Below are 18,393 nucleotides of genomic sequence, written 5' to 3' on the forward strand. Positions count from 1 at the left end.
AATGGTGAGAACCACAGTGTTGGACATGTGAGGTTTCTAATCCGACAGAGACAAATTGCTCATGGTGGGGTTTATCTGATAGATGACCCCTGCCGTCATCGTCAATACTTCATTCTGTCTCTGTGTCTCTCCACTACTCTTGTGGCGGCAGACAGCCAGGCGTGGCGCCGCGGTACAGCCTCAGATCTCCTTTGTCTTGTCACAAGCACCGCGTCCTCCTCCTCCCCGATGTCACTGCAGTACAAAAGAATAAATGATACTTCATGCTTCTGGAACAACAACATGTCATCTTTCACTCAAGTCGGGCAGAAACCTCGTACCTCCATATTTTCATTTGTTGTACTAAATATTGACTCCATTGGACATACAGTACAAGGTTTCCACCCGACTGTGATGACATGGCAGTCTTTCTTCTTTTTTGCATCCATGGTTGATTTATCCTTTTTCACACGATAATGACTTCAAGTGCCAGTGTTACTTTTGATAATTGTTTACTTACTACAATGTGCTTTCATCATGTTCTCAATTTGTAAGGCTAATCAGTGGCATATCTTCGTGCCTGTGTGATGGTTACTGTTATCTGCTTAAAATGTATATATTTTTTGCTCTGTCTTTCTTGTTATGCTAGTTTTATTGTCTTTAAAGCAGTCATGATTTCTCCTATGCTTTTGTTGTATGGATGTATACAATATGGCCACCTTTACACCAGGTATTAACTGGGTGATTGGAATCTATAATTGAACTGCAGTGTACTAATATGAATGATAGTCAGGTTGAAATGAATAGCAGATCTACAAGCTCACAACACGTCATGTTGCAACGCTTTGTGAGCTTGCAGATCTGTGAATAGTCAGCGAATGGGAGTCCACGGCCAAATACATTTATACATCAATTTGGGGGTCCTCGACTTGAGAAACTTTGAGAACTACCGCTTAAAATGAGTGTTATAATCCAGATAAATGATAATGTGGCCACAAACTGTATTGGAGACGTATTTTAATACCAGGTCTAAAGGTGGCTTGTGTGTGTGCGTGTGTGTGTACGCGTGTGTGTGTGTGTGTGTGTATTACTGCTCTTCCTCATCAGATCACAACAAAGCGTCGTCAGGTGGGAACTGTCGCTATCTACTGTACCACTTGTCATCGAACCACCTTGACCCCTTGACCTTTGCACTCTCAATACATAAACTACTAGTTTCTTTTATCAGCCATCGTTTTCGACTTCCTGCATTGTCTATCGTGAACAGCTCAGGATAGAACCCCTACTTACCTCAAGCCCGATTTATCCTGCGTCGTGCGACATGTCGGCCACCGGAAATAGCCGATCGACGAGCTCACACCGCGTCGCTGATGCGGCGTCGTCGTGAGCTTGTCGATCTGGAATTGTCCGCGTGCGATGCTGTCGTGCGACGGAGCATGAATGAAGCATTGACCTCCCCTTGATCTCGTATCAGTGAACCTATCCTTGAAGGCTGCATTTATACATCGACGAACTGGCCGCATTGTACGACATTAATAATGTATTCTGAACTGAACATGCTTGTTTGTTTGTTTGCGTCAGTTGAAAATACATAGTTTTTGTCTTTGGATGTGGTATAAATTAGCCTTCCCTCCGAATGAGAAAACACTGGAGACTCCAGCTCATAGCTTTCAGAAGACTGTTCTAAAAAAAATCAACCCACTGTTGCCTCCATGTGCCAGTAGACTACAGTGAGTGCACAAAATATGAGAAGGACCTCCATTGTAAGACTCTTAAAAACCGACATTTCAGACATGGTTCTTTAAGCTTGACTCCTTTTGGCTCGTTCACTATCTCTCCTTTACAAAGAGAGATCATCGTACTGTAGTTTATGTAAATGTTTTATTCATTTATTATTACATTTTGGATTTGGATGACAAAATAAAGTTAGTTAAAAACAATCGCAAGGCACGTTTAAGTGTTTAGACAAGATTGTATGCTTACAGAAAATGTCAATAATAATGTCAATCAATAACCAGACACGCATTCTGCATAATTATAAAAATAGAGAGACTTATGCCTACTCTGTTGCTGTGAGAGGAAACAGAAGGCAGAGTGCCAAGTACAGCTTATCAGCAGGTGGTAGAAGAGGTGCTTCTAGTAAGCTTTACTTAAGTAGCAATATCACAATGTAGAAATACTTGCTGTCGAGGAAAAAACCTCTTATCTCCATATCATTCTAACGTGTTTTTGCAAATGAATGCTCACAACGTGTTGCAATGCGACACGTTGTGAGCTTGTAGATCAGCTATTTTTGAATAGCCAAAGTACAAAATAGGGCTTTTTGCAATAATCAGCCTAAACATACAAAGTAACTAAAAGTTTTCAAATACATTTAGCAGAGTAAAAATTGCAATATTCAACCTTTGAGAGGGAGTATAAAGTAAGCTATAAAATTTTTTAGAAAGATTAAGTAAAGTAAAAGTACCTCAACATTTAAAGTAAGTACATTCAAGTTCCGTACTTGAGTAAATGCACTTAGTTACTTTCCACTACGCTTCCCTGTGACTCAGCCAACTGATTGGCTGTCTGTTTCCCCATCTGTAAACAGGAAATGATCCTTGCTCTGGAAAGGGGGCAGCTGAGAAGCCCGTAGTCATGGTGACCGAGGATAACCTCGCAGCACTGATGAGCTGCTGAGCACATGACAGAACTGTGGCTGATCTGCCCCGCTTTGATGCCTGTTCACGCACGCACGCACGCACGCACGCACGCACGCACGCACGCACGCACGCACGCACGCACACACACACACACACACACACACAGGCACCGGTGTCATAGTTAATGGAACTAATCAATTTAATAGATTATAATTTTTTTAAACGATAATCAATTTAAAATATTCATTTTGGGAGAAATCTGTGAGCAAAGAATCTATTGGCTCAAAGAGCGTCACGGTGTGATGTGTTTTGAGCTTCGAGATGGGCTATTTTTGTAATTTTTGTGCTACACAAACTATTAAATAGGGCTTACAGACTAATTGATTTGTTGATTATAAAAAATATTTCAGGCTTTATAAAAAATACTTGAATTTTGTCCGTTCATAAAAATATATAAATATAAAATAAAATAAACTGCTTCTCGTTTAATCAAAAATCGATAGTTGCAGCCCTAGACACAAGCTGCACAAACATGCACTCCGCACACGTTCTCCGAGCGTGGGGCTCTTCTGAAAGCTATTGGGAGACAGCTCTCTCCATCCAGATGTGTTTGACTTTCTCAAATGGTCAAGGACTGGAGTTGACTGCAGTGGATTGCATGCCAGGCTAACCAAGTCATCAGAGCATGAGAGGTGCATGCTAGTTTGTTAGAGCCAGACTTCCTCCTTCAGAAAGAAAAAAGCAGTATATATGTTTGTGGAACCAGCTGCTTCTCTCTTTGTTGCTGTCGGGGGCAGAAACCTCTTACTTCCAAATTTTGACTTTGTAAATGAACGCCCTATACTTGATCATGCTCCAGCGTCACACCAACGTATCAAAAATAGCAGATGTACAAGCTCGAAATGCAGCACGAAACGCCACGTTTTGAGTTTGCCGATCTGCTGTTTTTGCAATTTGTTTTATTTGAAACGGTTTTGGACACATGAGGTTTCCACCCGACAGAGACGTCTTGTGATAGCCCTGAAGGAGTGTATAGCAATAATTATAATGTGTGGTAATATAACCTACATGTTCTCTGGATGTGGTAAGTACGTAGGTGGCCTAAACATGCCAGACATGCCGGTATTATGGTCCTTTAAATGGACATATTCAAAGTGTACCCCCTTTTATTGTATCAGTCACACAACAACACTAGTGTCCTGAGCCACAGTCACACACCACCACCACCACTATCCAGCACCACTCCAGGCTGGCGTAAAAAGCTTCTGTTGTTCTCATGTTGATATATACACACAAGTCAAGAGAGAGAGAGAGTGAGTGAACCATACAGATGCTGTAATACTGTGACTACCATCACTGTGTGTGTACATGCATATGTGCATGATTACACGTCTATGTCCTGTTTCTGTAGCGTGAGGCAGCTTGATTCACAAGTACATCCCCTGAAGATGACGCTAGTACATGTCACAGGGACTTAACCTCCAATCCTACAGTCGATGCTGAGTGCCAAGCAGCGAGGCATTGGGTCCCATTGTTATAGGATTGAACGCTGACCTCCCAATCTCAGGGCGGACACTAACCACTGAGCTGGAATGATTGCATACTGTATTGTATAGTGTTTCTATAGAAATGGAATTGTGTCACTGTGTCACTGTGTGTCTATGTTGTACTCAGACAGTCACACATTAACTCTTGAGCTCTTAAAGGAGCATTCAGTGATTTGGGTGATTTGGAAAACCACCCAGTCCGCCCCGGTAACAAAATGTGCACATGCACGCTCTACAGTGGGGGGAAGTGCAACAGGCCAACAGCATGTGCACCAAGGCCCGCCCCCACTCGATCATGATTGGAGGAAGGCCCCTCTCATCCTGATTGGATGAAGGCTTTGCCACCCGCCACCAAAACTGAAACTAGGGTTTTTTGACCCCAGGGGCTCACTGGGGACAGGGAGGAACTCCTTATATGGTCAGCACACTCTATAGTAGGGAGGATTATCCAGAAAAAAAGAAAAAACAAGTGATATTTGAATTAAGTCAAATCACTGAATATACCTTTAACGTTATTGTTAAAGAGCGTCAGTTTTTCAAAGACTTACTCATGAAGAAACCTAACCATAAATAGTCACAATAAAAGTATCAGTGTTAATTTATCCCTTTGTAACTCGGAGATTGTACAAAACAGTTAAAGCAGCAACTCGTAACTTTTCTTTAGTTGGTCAAATGTTTTAACCGATCTGTATGGTAGAGTATGTTAATATAACTAACACGATCCCCACTCTTTCACTGAGGAAATGTAGCACTACATGGTTGACAGTTAGTATTGCATGAAGCTCAAAGCGTGGGAGGTTAAAACCTGTGTAGGAGGACATTCCATCTTACCGGTTGTAACTTTGAATTAACACTGATGGTCGTACCGTGTATGTGACTCGGTTAACAATGCCTCTGCCGCCGTCCTTGGCCAATGTCACTGCTCATGTGGGACGACGGTTCAGCCATACATTATGAACAGCTATAGGTAGGTGTCACATCACATCCCACCACTTTGTGACCTGTTAGCAATGTGTGCGTGTGACGACCGCCACAAGTGACAGCAGTGGTTCCTGCGAAGCTCCTCTGCAAGCGATGTGTCTTCCTCTTCCATGTTATTCTAGCAGTAGTCTCGCGTAGCCAGACAACTATTCCATTGAGGTTATGCTGAACAGGCCTTTATGCTCGTCACGTGTTTCTGTAGAATACTACATCTACTCACATGCATGTGCTCTACTAATGGAATAGATCTACCTGTATCTATACCTGATGTCATCTAATTAGTCCTTGTTTGTTGTTGGATGACAGGGTTTTCATATGGTTTTACGGTAGTGTGGCCATCTCTGTGTGGGTGGGTGTTAATGCGCGTGCGTGCGTGCAGGGGGAGCGTGTGCACACGCATACCTGTGTGTGCCTATGTGTACAGTACATAATGTATGTGCACATGTCTGTCTTGAACAGTGCGGCGATACAAACAACCTTACGATGTCCTTACTGTAGATCGTGTATCTAAAGCTATATAATATGTATCTTCCCTCCGCACAGAGGGACTAAAGGAAAGGATATCAACACCATCAAGTCCCTGAGGGTTCTCCGAGTCCTGCGGCCTCTCAAGACCATCAAACGTCTGCCCAAGCTCAAGGTGAGTGAAGCCAGCTGGCAACGAGGGTCACTCCCAATCCTCCGAATCAAAGTGTGTTTAGAAGAACTCTTCAGATGATTGTAGTAATGATAAGCCAGTCACATGGGTGGAGCAGACGTTGATGTCGCCTGCCTCTCATACTAATGCCCTCCTGCCATCCATCCTGATGTAACGGCGTGCAACCTCCCTCTCCCTTTGCCGTGAGTACCGAATGAGAAAAATGCTAATGTGTCCCAGCGGCCCATGTTTACGGAGGGACACCCGTTGTTGTTGAGCTCCAAAAACGTCGCCCCAGAGACTAAAGGACGGCCGCTGGTGTGTGGAACGCCGGTGGATCGGATGAAAGTAATGGACCTGACAAAAGACAGAGGATCTCATTGAGGTAATAGAAGTGAGATGATTGAGACAGATCAGGGTTGGCAGGCGCGCGGACGACACAACTCGACAGAGTGGCGAGCTGGCACAGGATGGAAGGACGGACGGATGGCACTCAAAACAAAAAGGCCTGGCCACTGATCATTCATCCTGCAGCATATTCATTGGCTAGATTGATAGATAGACAAAGCACTTAATCTGTCAGAGTGATCGCAGCGCAGACCTGATCAACAGAGTGCTGTCACGTGGAGACAAAATAGATGGAATGGGATAGTGAAAGAGACGGAGAGAAAGAGACAGAGAGAGAGAGAGAGTCATGTATAATCATGCGAATGCATAATCGTTGTCGGGTAGAAACCTTATATGTCCATGTTAAAACTTTTTATGTGACTGTCGTTGTCCAAGAGCGTCAAAAGTAGTGACAATAGGCAATCTATAAGATCACAATGTGTCGTGATGCATTGTGAGCTTGTAGATCTGCTACTTTTAGGTATTTTTGAGAGGTTTGTGTGAACATGCTTAAGATCTGTCTTTGCGTTTCACAACTATTTAACCGATTGAAAGTATTAACAAGATCTTGTGATTAAATAATAACTACTAATCTAGTTATTTTCTTCTTTTCCATTTCCTGAAAAGTCACGTTTTTTGGACATGCAAGGTTTTCCCACCCTGACGTCCATGCCTGTATATAGTGGGTGTATTCATACCTCAGATGCATTTGACCAAAGTGGACATATTCTCTGTGCGTGCGTGCGTGCGTGCGTGCGTGCGTGCGTGCGTGCGTGCGTGCGTGCGTGCGTGCGTGCGTGCGTGCGTGCGTGCGTGCGTGTGTGTGTGTGCGTGCGTGCGTGCGCGCCTGCGCCTGCGCCTGCGTGCCTGTATATTTTCCAGTGGTGTAAAGAAACTAGGTACATAAGTACTGTACAGTACTTAAGTAACATTTTGAGGTAGTTTTACTTTACTGGAGTATTTCCACTTTCCAATACTTTTACTTTTACTCCACTACATTTCGGATCCAAAGATTGTATTTTTCACACCACTACATTTATTTGACTGATTTATTTACTATTGTAGATTTGGATTATACGTACAAATCATACGTTAACCACTTCAGCCCCAAGCTCGTAGATCTGCTATTTTCAAAAGCTTTTTATACATTTGAAAACTCTAAACGACACATTCTGCATAAAGACTACTTTCTACTTTTGGTACATTTTGATGCCAATACATTTGTAAATTTCCTCAAGTCAATTTTTGAATTCCAGACTTTTACTTGTAACATTCTCGCCGTGTGTGCGTGCGTGCGTGTTCCCCAGGCGGTGTTTGACTGCGTGGTGAACTCGCTGAAGAACGTGCTCAACATCCTCATCGTCTACTTCCTGTTCATGTTCATCTTCGCCGTCATCGCCGTGCAACTCTTCAAGGGCAAGTTCTTCTACTGCACCGATGAGTCCAAGGGCCTGGAGAGAGACTGCAGGTACGCACGCACGCACGCACGCACGCACGCACGCACGCACGCACGCACGCACGCGCGCACGCACGCACGCACGCACGCACGCACGCACGCACGCACGCACGCACGCACTCACGCACGCACGCACGCACGCACGCACGCACGCACGCACGCACGCACGCACGCACGCACGCACGCACGCACGCACGCACGCACGCACGCACGCACGCACGCACGCACGCACGCACGCACACGACAAGTCCAAGGGCCTGGAGAGAGACTGCAGGTACACACGCACGCACGCACAGCACGCACTCCTGTGCCTGGCCCCGGATCATCTTGATGAAGACCTATTCCTGTGCCTGGCCCCGGATCATCTTGATGAAGACCTATTCCTGTGCCTGGCCCCGGATCATCTTGATGAAGACCTATTCCTGTGCCTGGCCCCGGATCATCTCGATGAAGACCTATTCCTGTGCCTGGCCCCGGATCATCTCGATGAAGACCTATTCCTGTGCCTGGCCCCGGATCATCTCGATGAAGACCTATTCCTGTTCCTGGCCCCGGATCATCTCGATGAAGACCTATTCCTGTGCCTGGCCCCGGATCATCTCGATGAAGACCTATTCCTGTGCCTGGCCCCAGATCATCTTGATGAAGACCTATTCCTGTGCCTGGCCCCGGATCATCTTGTCACTACATTTAATTGACAACTTTAGTTGCTTTATAGATTTAGATTTGTATTTTAACCACGTCATGATCCCTATATACATTTAGGCTATTTTCAAAAGACGGGACATTCTGCATAATGAGCAGTACTTTTGGTACTTAAAGTACATTTCGATGCCAATAGAGCACTGAAGTCCTGACGTCACTGTCAGTAGAGGGCGTCAGTCCCCAGGTTCGTGTACTTTTTATTTGCATCGTAATCTCCATAGGGGGATTTTAGATCGCCTCATATAAGAACTGTGTTTGAAAAATAAACCGATCACCCCGGCCTTTTCACTCATATGGATATGAAGCATCGACTGAAGGTGGAACTGTACAAATATACCCAAAGAGTAACAAAATAAGCGCTAGAAACGATTCAAACAACCCAGAGACTACATTTCCGGGTAGGCAGGGTGGCTGCATCTGTGTATAGGCGCCCTCTACTGAAAGTGACGTCAGACTTCGGTGCTCTATACTGTTGCACGTTAACTCAAGTACAATTTTGAATTCCGGACTTTAACGGAGTATTTCTATATTGCAGTAGCCTTCTGATACAAGACGTGAGCAGTAAGTAGTACCTTTTCCGCCATGTCCTGTGTGTGTCCTCCCCGCCTCAGAGGTCAGTTCCTGGACTACGACAGGGAGGACGTGACGGCACAGCCCAGGGAGTGGAAGAAGTACGAGTTCCATTATGACAACGTTCTCTGGGCCTTCCTCACCCTCTTCACCGTGTCCACCGGAGAGGGCTGGCCCATGTGAGTCTACACATGCACTCACAACGCCATGCGACCCGTTGTGAGCTTATAGATCGGCTATTTTCACTATTTTAACCCATTTAGACCAAAAAACGTCTTCTAAAGCCAAACAGTTTAGTGAAAAACCTATGTTTCTATGTCAGTGGTGCTCAACCATTTTTATGTCAAGGACCCCCAGAATTATATTGTAATTGGCCGCCGACCCCCATCTGAAAATATGTTGTTCCAGGGTATAAGATAATGCTTAAAACACCAAAAGGGGTTCCCGTCCTGAATGGGTTAAAATGTTTTTTTCTTTTTTTTCTTTTTTTCTTTTAAAGGTTTTAGACATACGTACAAGGTTTCCACCCAACAGCAACATTATGTATGTTTATCTCATCTAAATACTCTGTAATGATGTCTTGCACCGCTGGCTGCAATTAAACTCAGCAGACAGTATCCAATAGTATTGTCCTCTGAATGTAGATCAGGGGAGGGACTTTCTCACTATAGTTTCAAATTAGTTTTTTTGTTTTGACGTTTTCAATTTCAGTTAGTTTCTAAAGCTTTCGCTATGTTGTAAGAATACTGGCGGATACTGTCAAAGGCTAACACTAAGGACATCTTCTCTATGATTTTGGTTTTATGATCCTGGTTTTGTAAAGTCTAAGTTTTTATTTTAACTAAAATCTCCATCTTCTAATGTGCTGTGTGTGTGCGTGCGTACGTGTGTGTGTGCGTGCGTGTGCGTGTGTGTGTGTGTGCTCCAGGGTGCTGAAGCACTCTGTGGACGCCACCTACGAGGACCAGGGTCCCAGCCCGGGCTACCGCATGGAGACCTCCATCTTCTACGTGGTCTACTTCGTGGTGTTCCCGTTCTTCTTCGTCAACATCTTCGTGGCTCTGATCATCATCACCTTCCAGGAGCAGGGAGACAAGGCCATGGCGGAGTGCAGCCTGGAGAAGAACGAGGTATGATAGAGTGTGTGTGTGTGTGTGTGGGGGGGGGTATGTATGTATGTATGTATGTATGTATGTATGTATGTATGTATGTATGTATGTATGTATGTATGTATGTATTTATGTATTTATGTAGCTGCAACACCTAAAGTGTCCAGTAGAGCACACACACACACACACACACACACACACACACACACACACACACACACACACACACACACACATTTTAAGACTTTCTGTACACTTTTGGAGAAAAACAAATCTTCCTCCTACTATAATCACAATATATGATGATCATGTTTTACTTAAGTAAAAGTATCAATACTGTAATATAGAAATACTGGGTTTCAAGTAAAAATCCAGAATTCAAAATTTACTTGAGTAAATATATATACATATATATGGAATATATATATGGTATATGGAATAACAATGTACTTACAGTACCAAAAGTAGAAAGTACTCATTATGCAGAATGTCTCATTGCAAGGTTTCAAATGTATACAAATCTTTTGAAAATAGCAGATCTGCAAGCTCACAATGCGTCTCATTGCGAGTCGCGTTTGTACTGTAGATCTTGTACAATACAGTAAATGTATTTTATAATAGTATTATATTAGTAATTATTAATATTAGTATTATAGTAAATGTACTTAGTTTCTTTCCACCACTGGTGGAAAGAAACTAAGCCCTGGAGAGCATACATATTAATATGTCAGTTTCATTCAAGGTGACGTTTTAATAACATTCTGTCTTTCTTGTCCATGTTTGTTTGTCAAAACAGAGAGCTTGCATCGACTTTGCCATCAACGCCAAGCCACTCACCCGATACATGCCCCAGAACAAGGAGTCCTTCCAGTACAAGTTGTGGAAATTTGTGGTGTCGCCTCCATTCGAGTATGCCATCCTGACCATGATTGCACTCAATACTGTGGTGCTGATGATGAAGGTTAGTGCTCCTGCTATGTTGAAGTCCAGAAGACCTGCCCACTTTCTGTAGCGGCAGTGGCTCAGGGCCAGGGTAGAGTGGCCGGTAGCGCAGCCAGATGGGAACGTGAGGTTCCCAGTTCGATCCCGGGCTCCCCCAGAGTTAGTGTCCTTGAGCAGGGTGTGCAGGGTGGTGCCTTGCATGGTTTCCTCCGCCATCGGTGTGTGTGTGTGTGTGTGTGTGTGTGTGTGTGTGTGTGTGTGTGTGTGTGTGTGTGTGTGTGTGTGTGTGTGTGTGTGTGGGTGTGGGTGGGTGGGTGCCCCATAGCGATGAGTTGATTGGCTGAGCGCTTAAAAAGAAAAGTGAGGACGCCAAAGGTGATTGCCCAGAATGTGATGATGTATGATGATAAGAGCGCCCCTCACTTCGCGACGCACGAGTGTATTTTAGGACTTTTTCATGTGTATGTCTCTCTGTTGTCCCTCAGTTCCACGATGCTCCTGTCATCTACGAAGCCATGTTAAAATACCTGAACATCATCTTCACCGCGCTCTTCACGCTGGAATGTATCCTCAAGATCATCGCCTTTGGTCCTTTGGTGAGCTTTGTACACACAGTACGGTATAGTCAACACATTGGAGTCAATGGGCAGTATTATGCGTGTCTTAAATACCAGGTCTTATTACTTAACTTAAGACCTGGAGGCGTGATCAATGCCATTTGGCTATTCTGAGTGGCCAAACAGCATTGACCACGCCTCCAGGTCTTAAGTTAAGTCATAAGACCTGTTACTTAAGACACGCATAATACTGCCCATTGTGTTAAATGTGCTGTTATCCACACACATCCGTAGGTACAGTATCTGGGGATATCTGTGGTTTTTGACTCCAACATTAAGCTGGTTCAAATGTACTCCTTGATCAAGTTAACCCATTAAGACTGGGAAAGCATCAGTGTCATTTATTATTTTAACAACTTTAACCATATTGTATACTGTATTGTATACTTATTGTATACTTTGGATATTCCAGAATAGCAGATCTACAAGCTCTGAGCTTGTTGAAAGATCTTGAAAATGTGATCTTTGAATCTTTGAATATGTATATATTTTTTTAAAGTGAACATTTTTAACTGAAATGTTTGCTTCTCTGGGGGTCCCTGGAGCAAGGCATTTGGAGATGGGGGTCCGTGGCCAAATTCATATACTTTTCGGAATTTTTTACATGAAAATGTTTGAGCACAACACTGATATACTGTAGCAACATACGTTTTTCAGAAAACTGTTAGGATTTAGAAGACGTTTGTAGCATTTGGGGCGACTGTGGCTCAGGAGGTAGAGCAGGTCGTCCAATGATCCATGGGTCGGCGGTTCGAATCCCGGCTCCTCCTGTCTACATGTCGAAGTGTCCTTGGGCAAGACACTGAACCCCAAATTGCTCCCGATGTGCTGGTTGGTACCTTGCATGGCTTCCGCCGCAATCGGTGTATGAATGGGTGAATGTAATGCACAATCTATGTAAAGCGCCTTGGATAAAGGCGCTATATAAATGCACCATTTACCATTTACATTTACCATTTAGCATTGGCCTCCAGGTCTTAATGCAGTGGTTGGAGGTGGTCTCTCTATAGTATTACATTGAGACATTTAGACCCTGCTGTCAACCTTTTGGTGGACCCTGCCTGATGTGATGGCCAATATCTACCTGCCCTAGAGGGTGTTACAGTTGCAATTCCATAAAGAATTACAGATTGTAACTTTGAAATAAAGAAAAAAAGAAAATGTAAAATGACTGCTCGAAACAATACGAATTTGCCGAGGGGTCTGCGACTATTAGAATCATGAGTCAGCCAGGCCTTCAAGGAACATGACTTTAGCCTAATAAAACCGGGAAAGCATCTGTCATTTATTTAATTTTTTTGTACTGCTGGCTATTCAAAAATAGCAGATCTACAAGCTCACATCGTGGCACGAAGTGACACGCGATGAGATTGTACATCTGCTATTTTTTAAATATTATATATGATATAGAAGGCATCTGTAGAAAAGGAGACAAAGGAGAGCGGAGAAGAGAATATGGGAAAATCTATCTTCTGTAGCCAACATGGGGCTGTTTGGCCCGCGGCAAGGCATTTCTTATATGGCTCCTTTCCATTTACGAGGCCCCATTTTGTTAAATTGCTTCTTTTTTTTCACATGCCACTTACCTCCACCTGTTAAGCACCAGGCCTAGACAGATTGTCTGTTGTTATACTCACTCAGCTGCCGTATCAGTACAGATCCCACCAGCAGGGGGGCCGCAACAAAATGATGTCCTGAGGAGACAACAGATTGTTCTGTCACTGGAGATCCATGCCATCTAGGCCTCATTTTTTCCCATTTATTATGCAGGGGAATGCCACTATTTGGTGTGCGTATACGTGCCTGTGTGCCTGCGTGCGTGTGAGAGAGGGGAAAAAAAAGTAAAATAAGTTGGAAAAAGTAGTGGAAATAGCTTACAATCTGCAACTCGTTGTGATGTAGATCGGCTATTTTATTTATTTTTTAATCGGGTTTAAGTGATTTAAGGGTCCCGGGTTGGGAACATTGACAATATGGTCACCCTATATCTCATTCTCAATCTCCCTCTTTCTGTTTGCCTTTCTGTAGAGCTACCTGAAAGCAGCATGGAATGTGTTTGACTTTGTGACTGTGCTGGGGAGCATCACAGACATCCTGGTGACAGAGATTAAGGTAAGATACCATCATCATCATGATTCATGTCCACACAGTGACTGCCAGAGAAAATGTCGGCACTGAAACCGTCCTGTTTTTTTCTTTTGTTTCCGGTTGCATTATAACCAGAACCGGTGCGATACATACATTTCCAGAGCATTACAATAAGTAATTTAAGCTTCCGTTCCTTTACATTCGTGTACATTTATTCTAATATAAACCATACGGGCGTGTAACTCTGGGAGTATATAAATTAGGGATGACCCGATCACATTTCTTTTCTCCCGATCCGATTCCGATCACTTATGCCATATCACAATAGTACAATATCCAAAATCACGCACAATATCCAGTCTAATATGGATAATATTGATACTAAGGATGTCCCGATCACGTTCTTTTGCTATCGATCCGATTCCGATCAATTAAGAATTATGTGATTGGCCCCCGATTTCCGATCACGTGAACGGATTGGGACAACCCTAATAAATAAATGGAACCAAATGGACCCTTAGGGTCCATGACATTAGGTTCCATTTGTACACTCCGAGTTGGGGTCCTTGAAATGAAAAGGTTTTGACCACTGTGCTACAGTACACACTTCATTGGAATCATTGGTAACATCTTTTTTTTATTTTTTTTATTTTTTATAATATTTATTTTATTTGGAAAAAGCAGTACAATAACAGCATTGCTATGCATACATAGGACACAAGTGCAGTTCCCAAGGATTTTTTTTCACCCCTCTTCCCTCCCTCCCCCCTCCAAGTGACTCCATCCCCAGTGTCTCTGTAACATCCTTGCTTTCTTCAGGACTACATATGGCATCAGGTCAACACTTGGGTAAAGGGCAATATCACTTCAGAGTGTACATTTCAGAAGGATAAAAAGAAGAAAGAGTGTCATTGGTAACATCTATGAAGGAAGTAAGGAAGAGGCCCAATTTCTTTCCAACATGGCTGCTGTGCATAGAGCCTATTGGTTAAGAAAGTCTGTCCGAAACAGCACTTACAGTATTTACGACATCGGAAGGAACATGTATTGACCTTTAATTGGTATAACGACTACATTGGGAGGATAAAAGACTCAACAAAATAATTTGCTACTCTAATAACAAAAAAGAAAGAAAGAATGAGAATCCTTACGTTGTGGTTTGATATTGGCTGTTTACTGTAGCGTGCTGTGTGGTGGTTGTGTGATTTTCTCTTCACATGACTGGCAGTCTTTCTCTTCTGTTTCTTCCTCTTTCCTTCTCTGGCTTTTCTCATTCTGTGTTTCTATGTTCTGCTGTGTATTTGCTGATGGTACCTTTGCCCTCACTCTGCCAACCTCTGCCTATTCTGTTCCGTCTGGCCAACCTCTAGACGGCGGTAAGTTGCTTTTCTTGTTTGCCGCTGCTTTTGACCTTTTTACTTTGTCTCTGTTCATCTCTTTTGCTCTCACAGAGTGTCAGGTTGATGCACACCCACGTTCTCAGGGTTTCCAAAAGCACATTCAGTAATGTTACATAGATGATGACACCCACCCCCATACAGTTATGTCAGAGAGTGTATATGTAACCAAATGGACCAATTAAATGACCGCAATAGATCGCACTAAGGTCTTGTTGATATCTGACTAGGTTGTGCAATGGCCTCTCTCTCTCTCTCTCTCTCTCTCTCTCTCTCAGGACAAGATGATTAACCTGAGTTTTCTAAGATTGTTCAGGGCAGCTCGTCTCATCAAGCTGCTGCGTCAGGGCTACACCATCCGCATCCTCCTCTGGACGTTTGTTCAGTCCTTCAAGGTAAACGCACACACGCGCACACACACACGAGCACACACACGCGCGCACACACACACACACACACACACACACACACACACACACACACACACACACACACACACACACACACACACTCATGCATTGAAGGAAGCATGAGCTCAGTTCGAGGTTCTCCCCAGGATTACAGCTTAGGCAATAAGGCACTGAGTGAAAAATGGGTTACAAAATTGCGGGATACAAATTTGGTAAGCGTGCACTTCCGCACTCAAGGAATGCGGTATAGTGGCGTTCTCAAACCTATGACGTCAAAAGGTCACCCTTAAAAACAGTTAAAACTACGGAGGCAGTCCTTCTAAAGCGGACTTGAGCCACGAGACGCCCTGCCGAGCAAGTGGCCGTGCCGCGCCGAGCGTTGCCAAGTCCACTTCAGACTTAGCATCATTCCAGTTACGTTATGTCCCGATAGAAACAGAATCCTAACTCATATCCCCCGTAGTCAACATGCCGTAGGAGCGGATGCCCACTTCCAGTCAAACGTTTGGACAGATCCATCCCAAGAAGTCACCCGATTGCCGTCTTGGTAGTGAGAATACGTGAACAACGCACGCACGCACGCACGCACGCACGCACGCACACACACACACACACACACACACACACACACACACACACACACACACACACACACACACAATGCGCCTGCATGCTTTGGCTTTCAGATGTTTTATCCCCAAAACACACTGACTGGCTTACATGAAGACCGAGATCCACACGGGAGCCACAGAGTGATTATTGTTTATCCCCAAAACGCCATGACAAGCAGAGGCATGCTTTTCCTTTTAAAAGCCGTCTCTCTCCAGACCGCAGCACACACAGCTCCTTTCCAAGGACTCCCTGTAGAAAGTCGACAGAAATGACGAGAAAACACAGAAAGGACACGGCTGAGGGAATTTACACAGCGCTGGGTCTGACGTCAGAGGCTTTTCAGCTCGGTGTCAAAAGCGGCAAATTACATTCAATATAATAAAGGTGCTCATTCGTGATAAGAATGGACGTTAATTATTGATAGAATAATCCCTGAATGATTAGTTTTCTTAAAAATAAACGATACATTGATACACTGAATGGATGGATGGATGGAAATGTCTGACAGACAGACAGACAGACAGACAGACAGACAGACAGACAGACAGCCTTGTACATAATGTCCAGGGGTGTACTTGTACGTCATATCCAGGGGTGTACTTGTACATCATGTCCAGGGGTGTACTTGTACATCATGTCCAGGGGTGTACTTGTACATCATGTCCAGGGGTGTACTTGTACATCAAGCTGCCTCACGCTACAGGAAAGGGAGACAGGCTCCTGCCCTATGGGCCTCATGGCTCGACAAGGCTTAACTACTGAAGTATTAATGTAATGAAAGTAAAGTATCAGTGAAAATGCTGTTACCAGTGGAATGGATAAATACGTAATCGTAACTGTCGGGCGGAAAATGTCCAAAACCGTTCCTTTTTTATTAGCATTTATTTATTAAAATAGTGAAAATAGCCCATCTACAAGCTATTCTCACGTCACTATACTTTGGTGTGACTAAAATATGGAGATACAAGGTTTCTGTATAATGTGTATATATGTATATACGGTATAATCCTTATTTACTTTGTTCCCAGGCTCTGCCTTATGTCTGCCTCCTTATCGCCATGCTGTTCTTCATCTATGCCATCATTGGCATGCAGGTGAGTGCCAACATCTAAACAGAAGTCAAAAGAACAAAGAAGTCATTGGCGGTGAGTGAGTTAATTGCCAGCGGGGGTCCCACGCACAGGGACAGGTGTTAATGCTGTAGGCCAGGCCAGCTGTGTAGCTTAGCCTGTGGGCTTATACTGAATAACAGAGAGAGGCCTTCAAGGCATTTTAGAGCGCTGTTTCCCATTTGTGGGTCACGGAAGTATTTGAAATTGTAAGCACCCCATGGCTAGGACAAATACCTCAAACTTGTACTTAAGTAGGCTACAGTACTTAAGTAAATGTACTTAGTTGCTTTACACCACTGTGCGTGTTCACACATACATGCACAAATAGTGACACTCTGTTTCGCACTTGCTCTGTCTCTCTTTCCCTCTCTCTCTTACACATACAGAATATCGTCTCTGTCGGGTAGAAACCTCATATGTTCAAAACTGTTACGCGTTTACACTTTTGTGTGGCGCTGTAGAGCATGATCATGATTTTTAAAAGTACAAATATGGAGATATGAGCTGGTTTCTTTCTGCCCGACAGCGACAAATTTGCTCTGTTAGAGTGTTTGGAAGAGAGACAAAATTACTTTTCACACGGGACCGACACCACACCTGCGTTCTCCCTCGGATCCGCAGTGTCGTATTGCACTCCTTTTTCTTTTTTTTTACTAAATATTTATCCCACTATTTTTCTTTCACCCAGTGTCAATTGTCTAATGTAATCCTGGGCGCTACACTCCCTCTGCCAACCTGGGGAGAGCAAGCACCTCATGCTTCCTTGAATGCATGAGGAGTCCAAGCCGCTTCTTTTCACCTGACAGGGGGCAGTTTCCCCAGTTGGATGTAACACGTAGAAGGAACACGTTATTCCAAACAGTTCCTTTCCCCTCCATCAGGAGCAAGCAGTATGACCAGGATTAATGCATGTTTTTTGTGAGGATACCTATCCTAGGGGACACGGGGAGAACAGGCAAATTCCACACAGAAAGGCCCTTTTGGCAACTATACTCCACCTAGGGTATTGCACTCCTAATGTGAAGAGTTTCTATGCGCTGCGTAGAAAAACATGTCAACTCTTGACGTGAGGCGTGTGTGTATGCACGAACGTGATAATTTAACTAGGTCGTGCTCGCTTATCATTCCGCCTGTCGGACTGCCAGCGCGCCTCCCCACCTGCCCGTTTGCCTCTCACTGAAAATTAATTACTAGATACGCCA

At 44.0% G+C, this 18,393-nt stretch overlaps 1 protein-coding gene across 1 annotated transcript in view; it reads left to right on the forward strand.

Moving 5' to 3' along the window:
- The window catches only part of cacna1bb (calcium channel, voltage-dependent, N type, alpha 1B subunit, b), a gene marked incomplete at its 5' end in the record, with an annotated part of 183,268 nt that overhangs the window by 137,613 nt on the left and 27,262 nt on the right, over positions 1-18,393 (forward strand). Inside the window, 9 exon segments of the mRNA XM_079523538.1 lie at positions 5,693-5,789; positions 7,481-7,641; positions 8,946-9,083; positions 9,833-10,034; positions 10,810-10,974; positions 11,441-11,551; positions 13,601-13,684; positions 15,336-15,452; positions 17,108-17,173. Coding sequence (XP_079379664.1) covers positions 5,693-5,789; positions 7,481-7,641; positions 8,946-9,083; positions 9,833-10,034; positions 10,810-10,974; positions 11,441-11,551; positions 13,601-13,684; positions 15,336-15,452; positions 17,108-17,173 — 1,141 coding nt within the window.

Source organism: Electrona antarctica, assembly GCF_951216825.1.
Source record: "Electrona antarctica genome assembly, chromosome: 16".
Classification (NCBI taxonomy): Eukaryota; Metazoa; Chordata; class Actinopteri; order Myctophiformes; family Myctophidae; genus Electrona; species Electrona antarctica.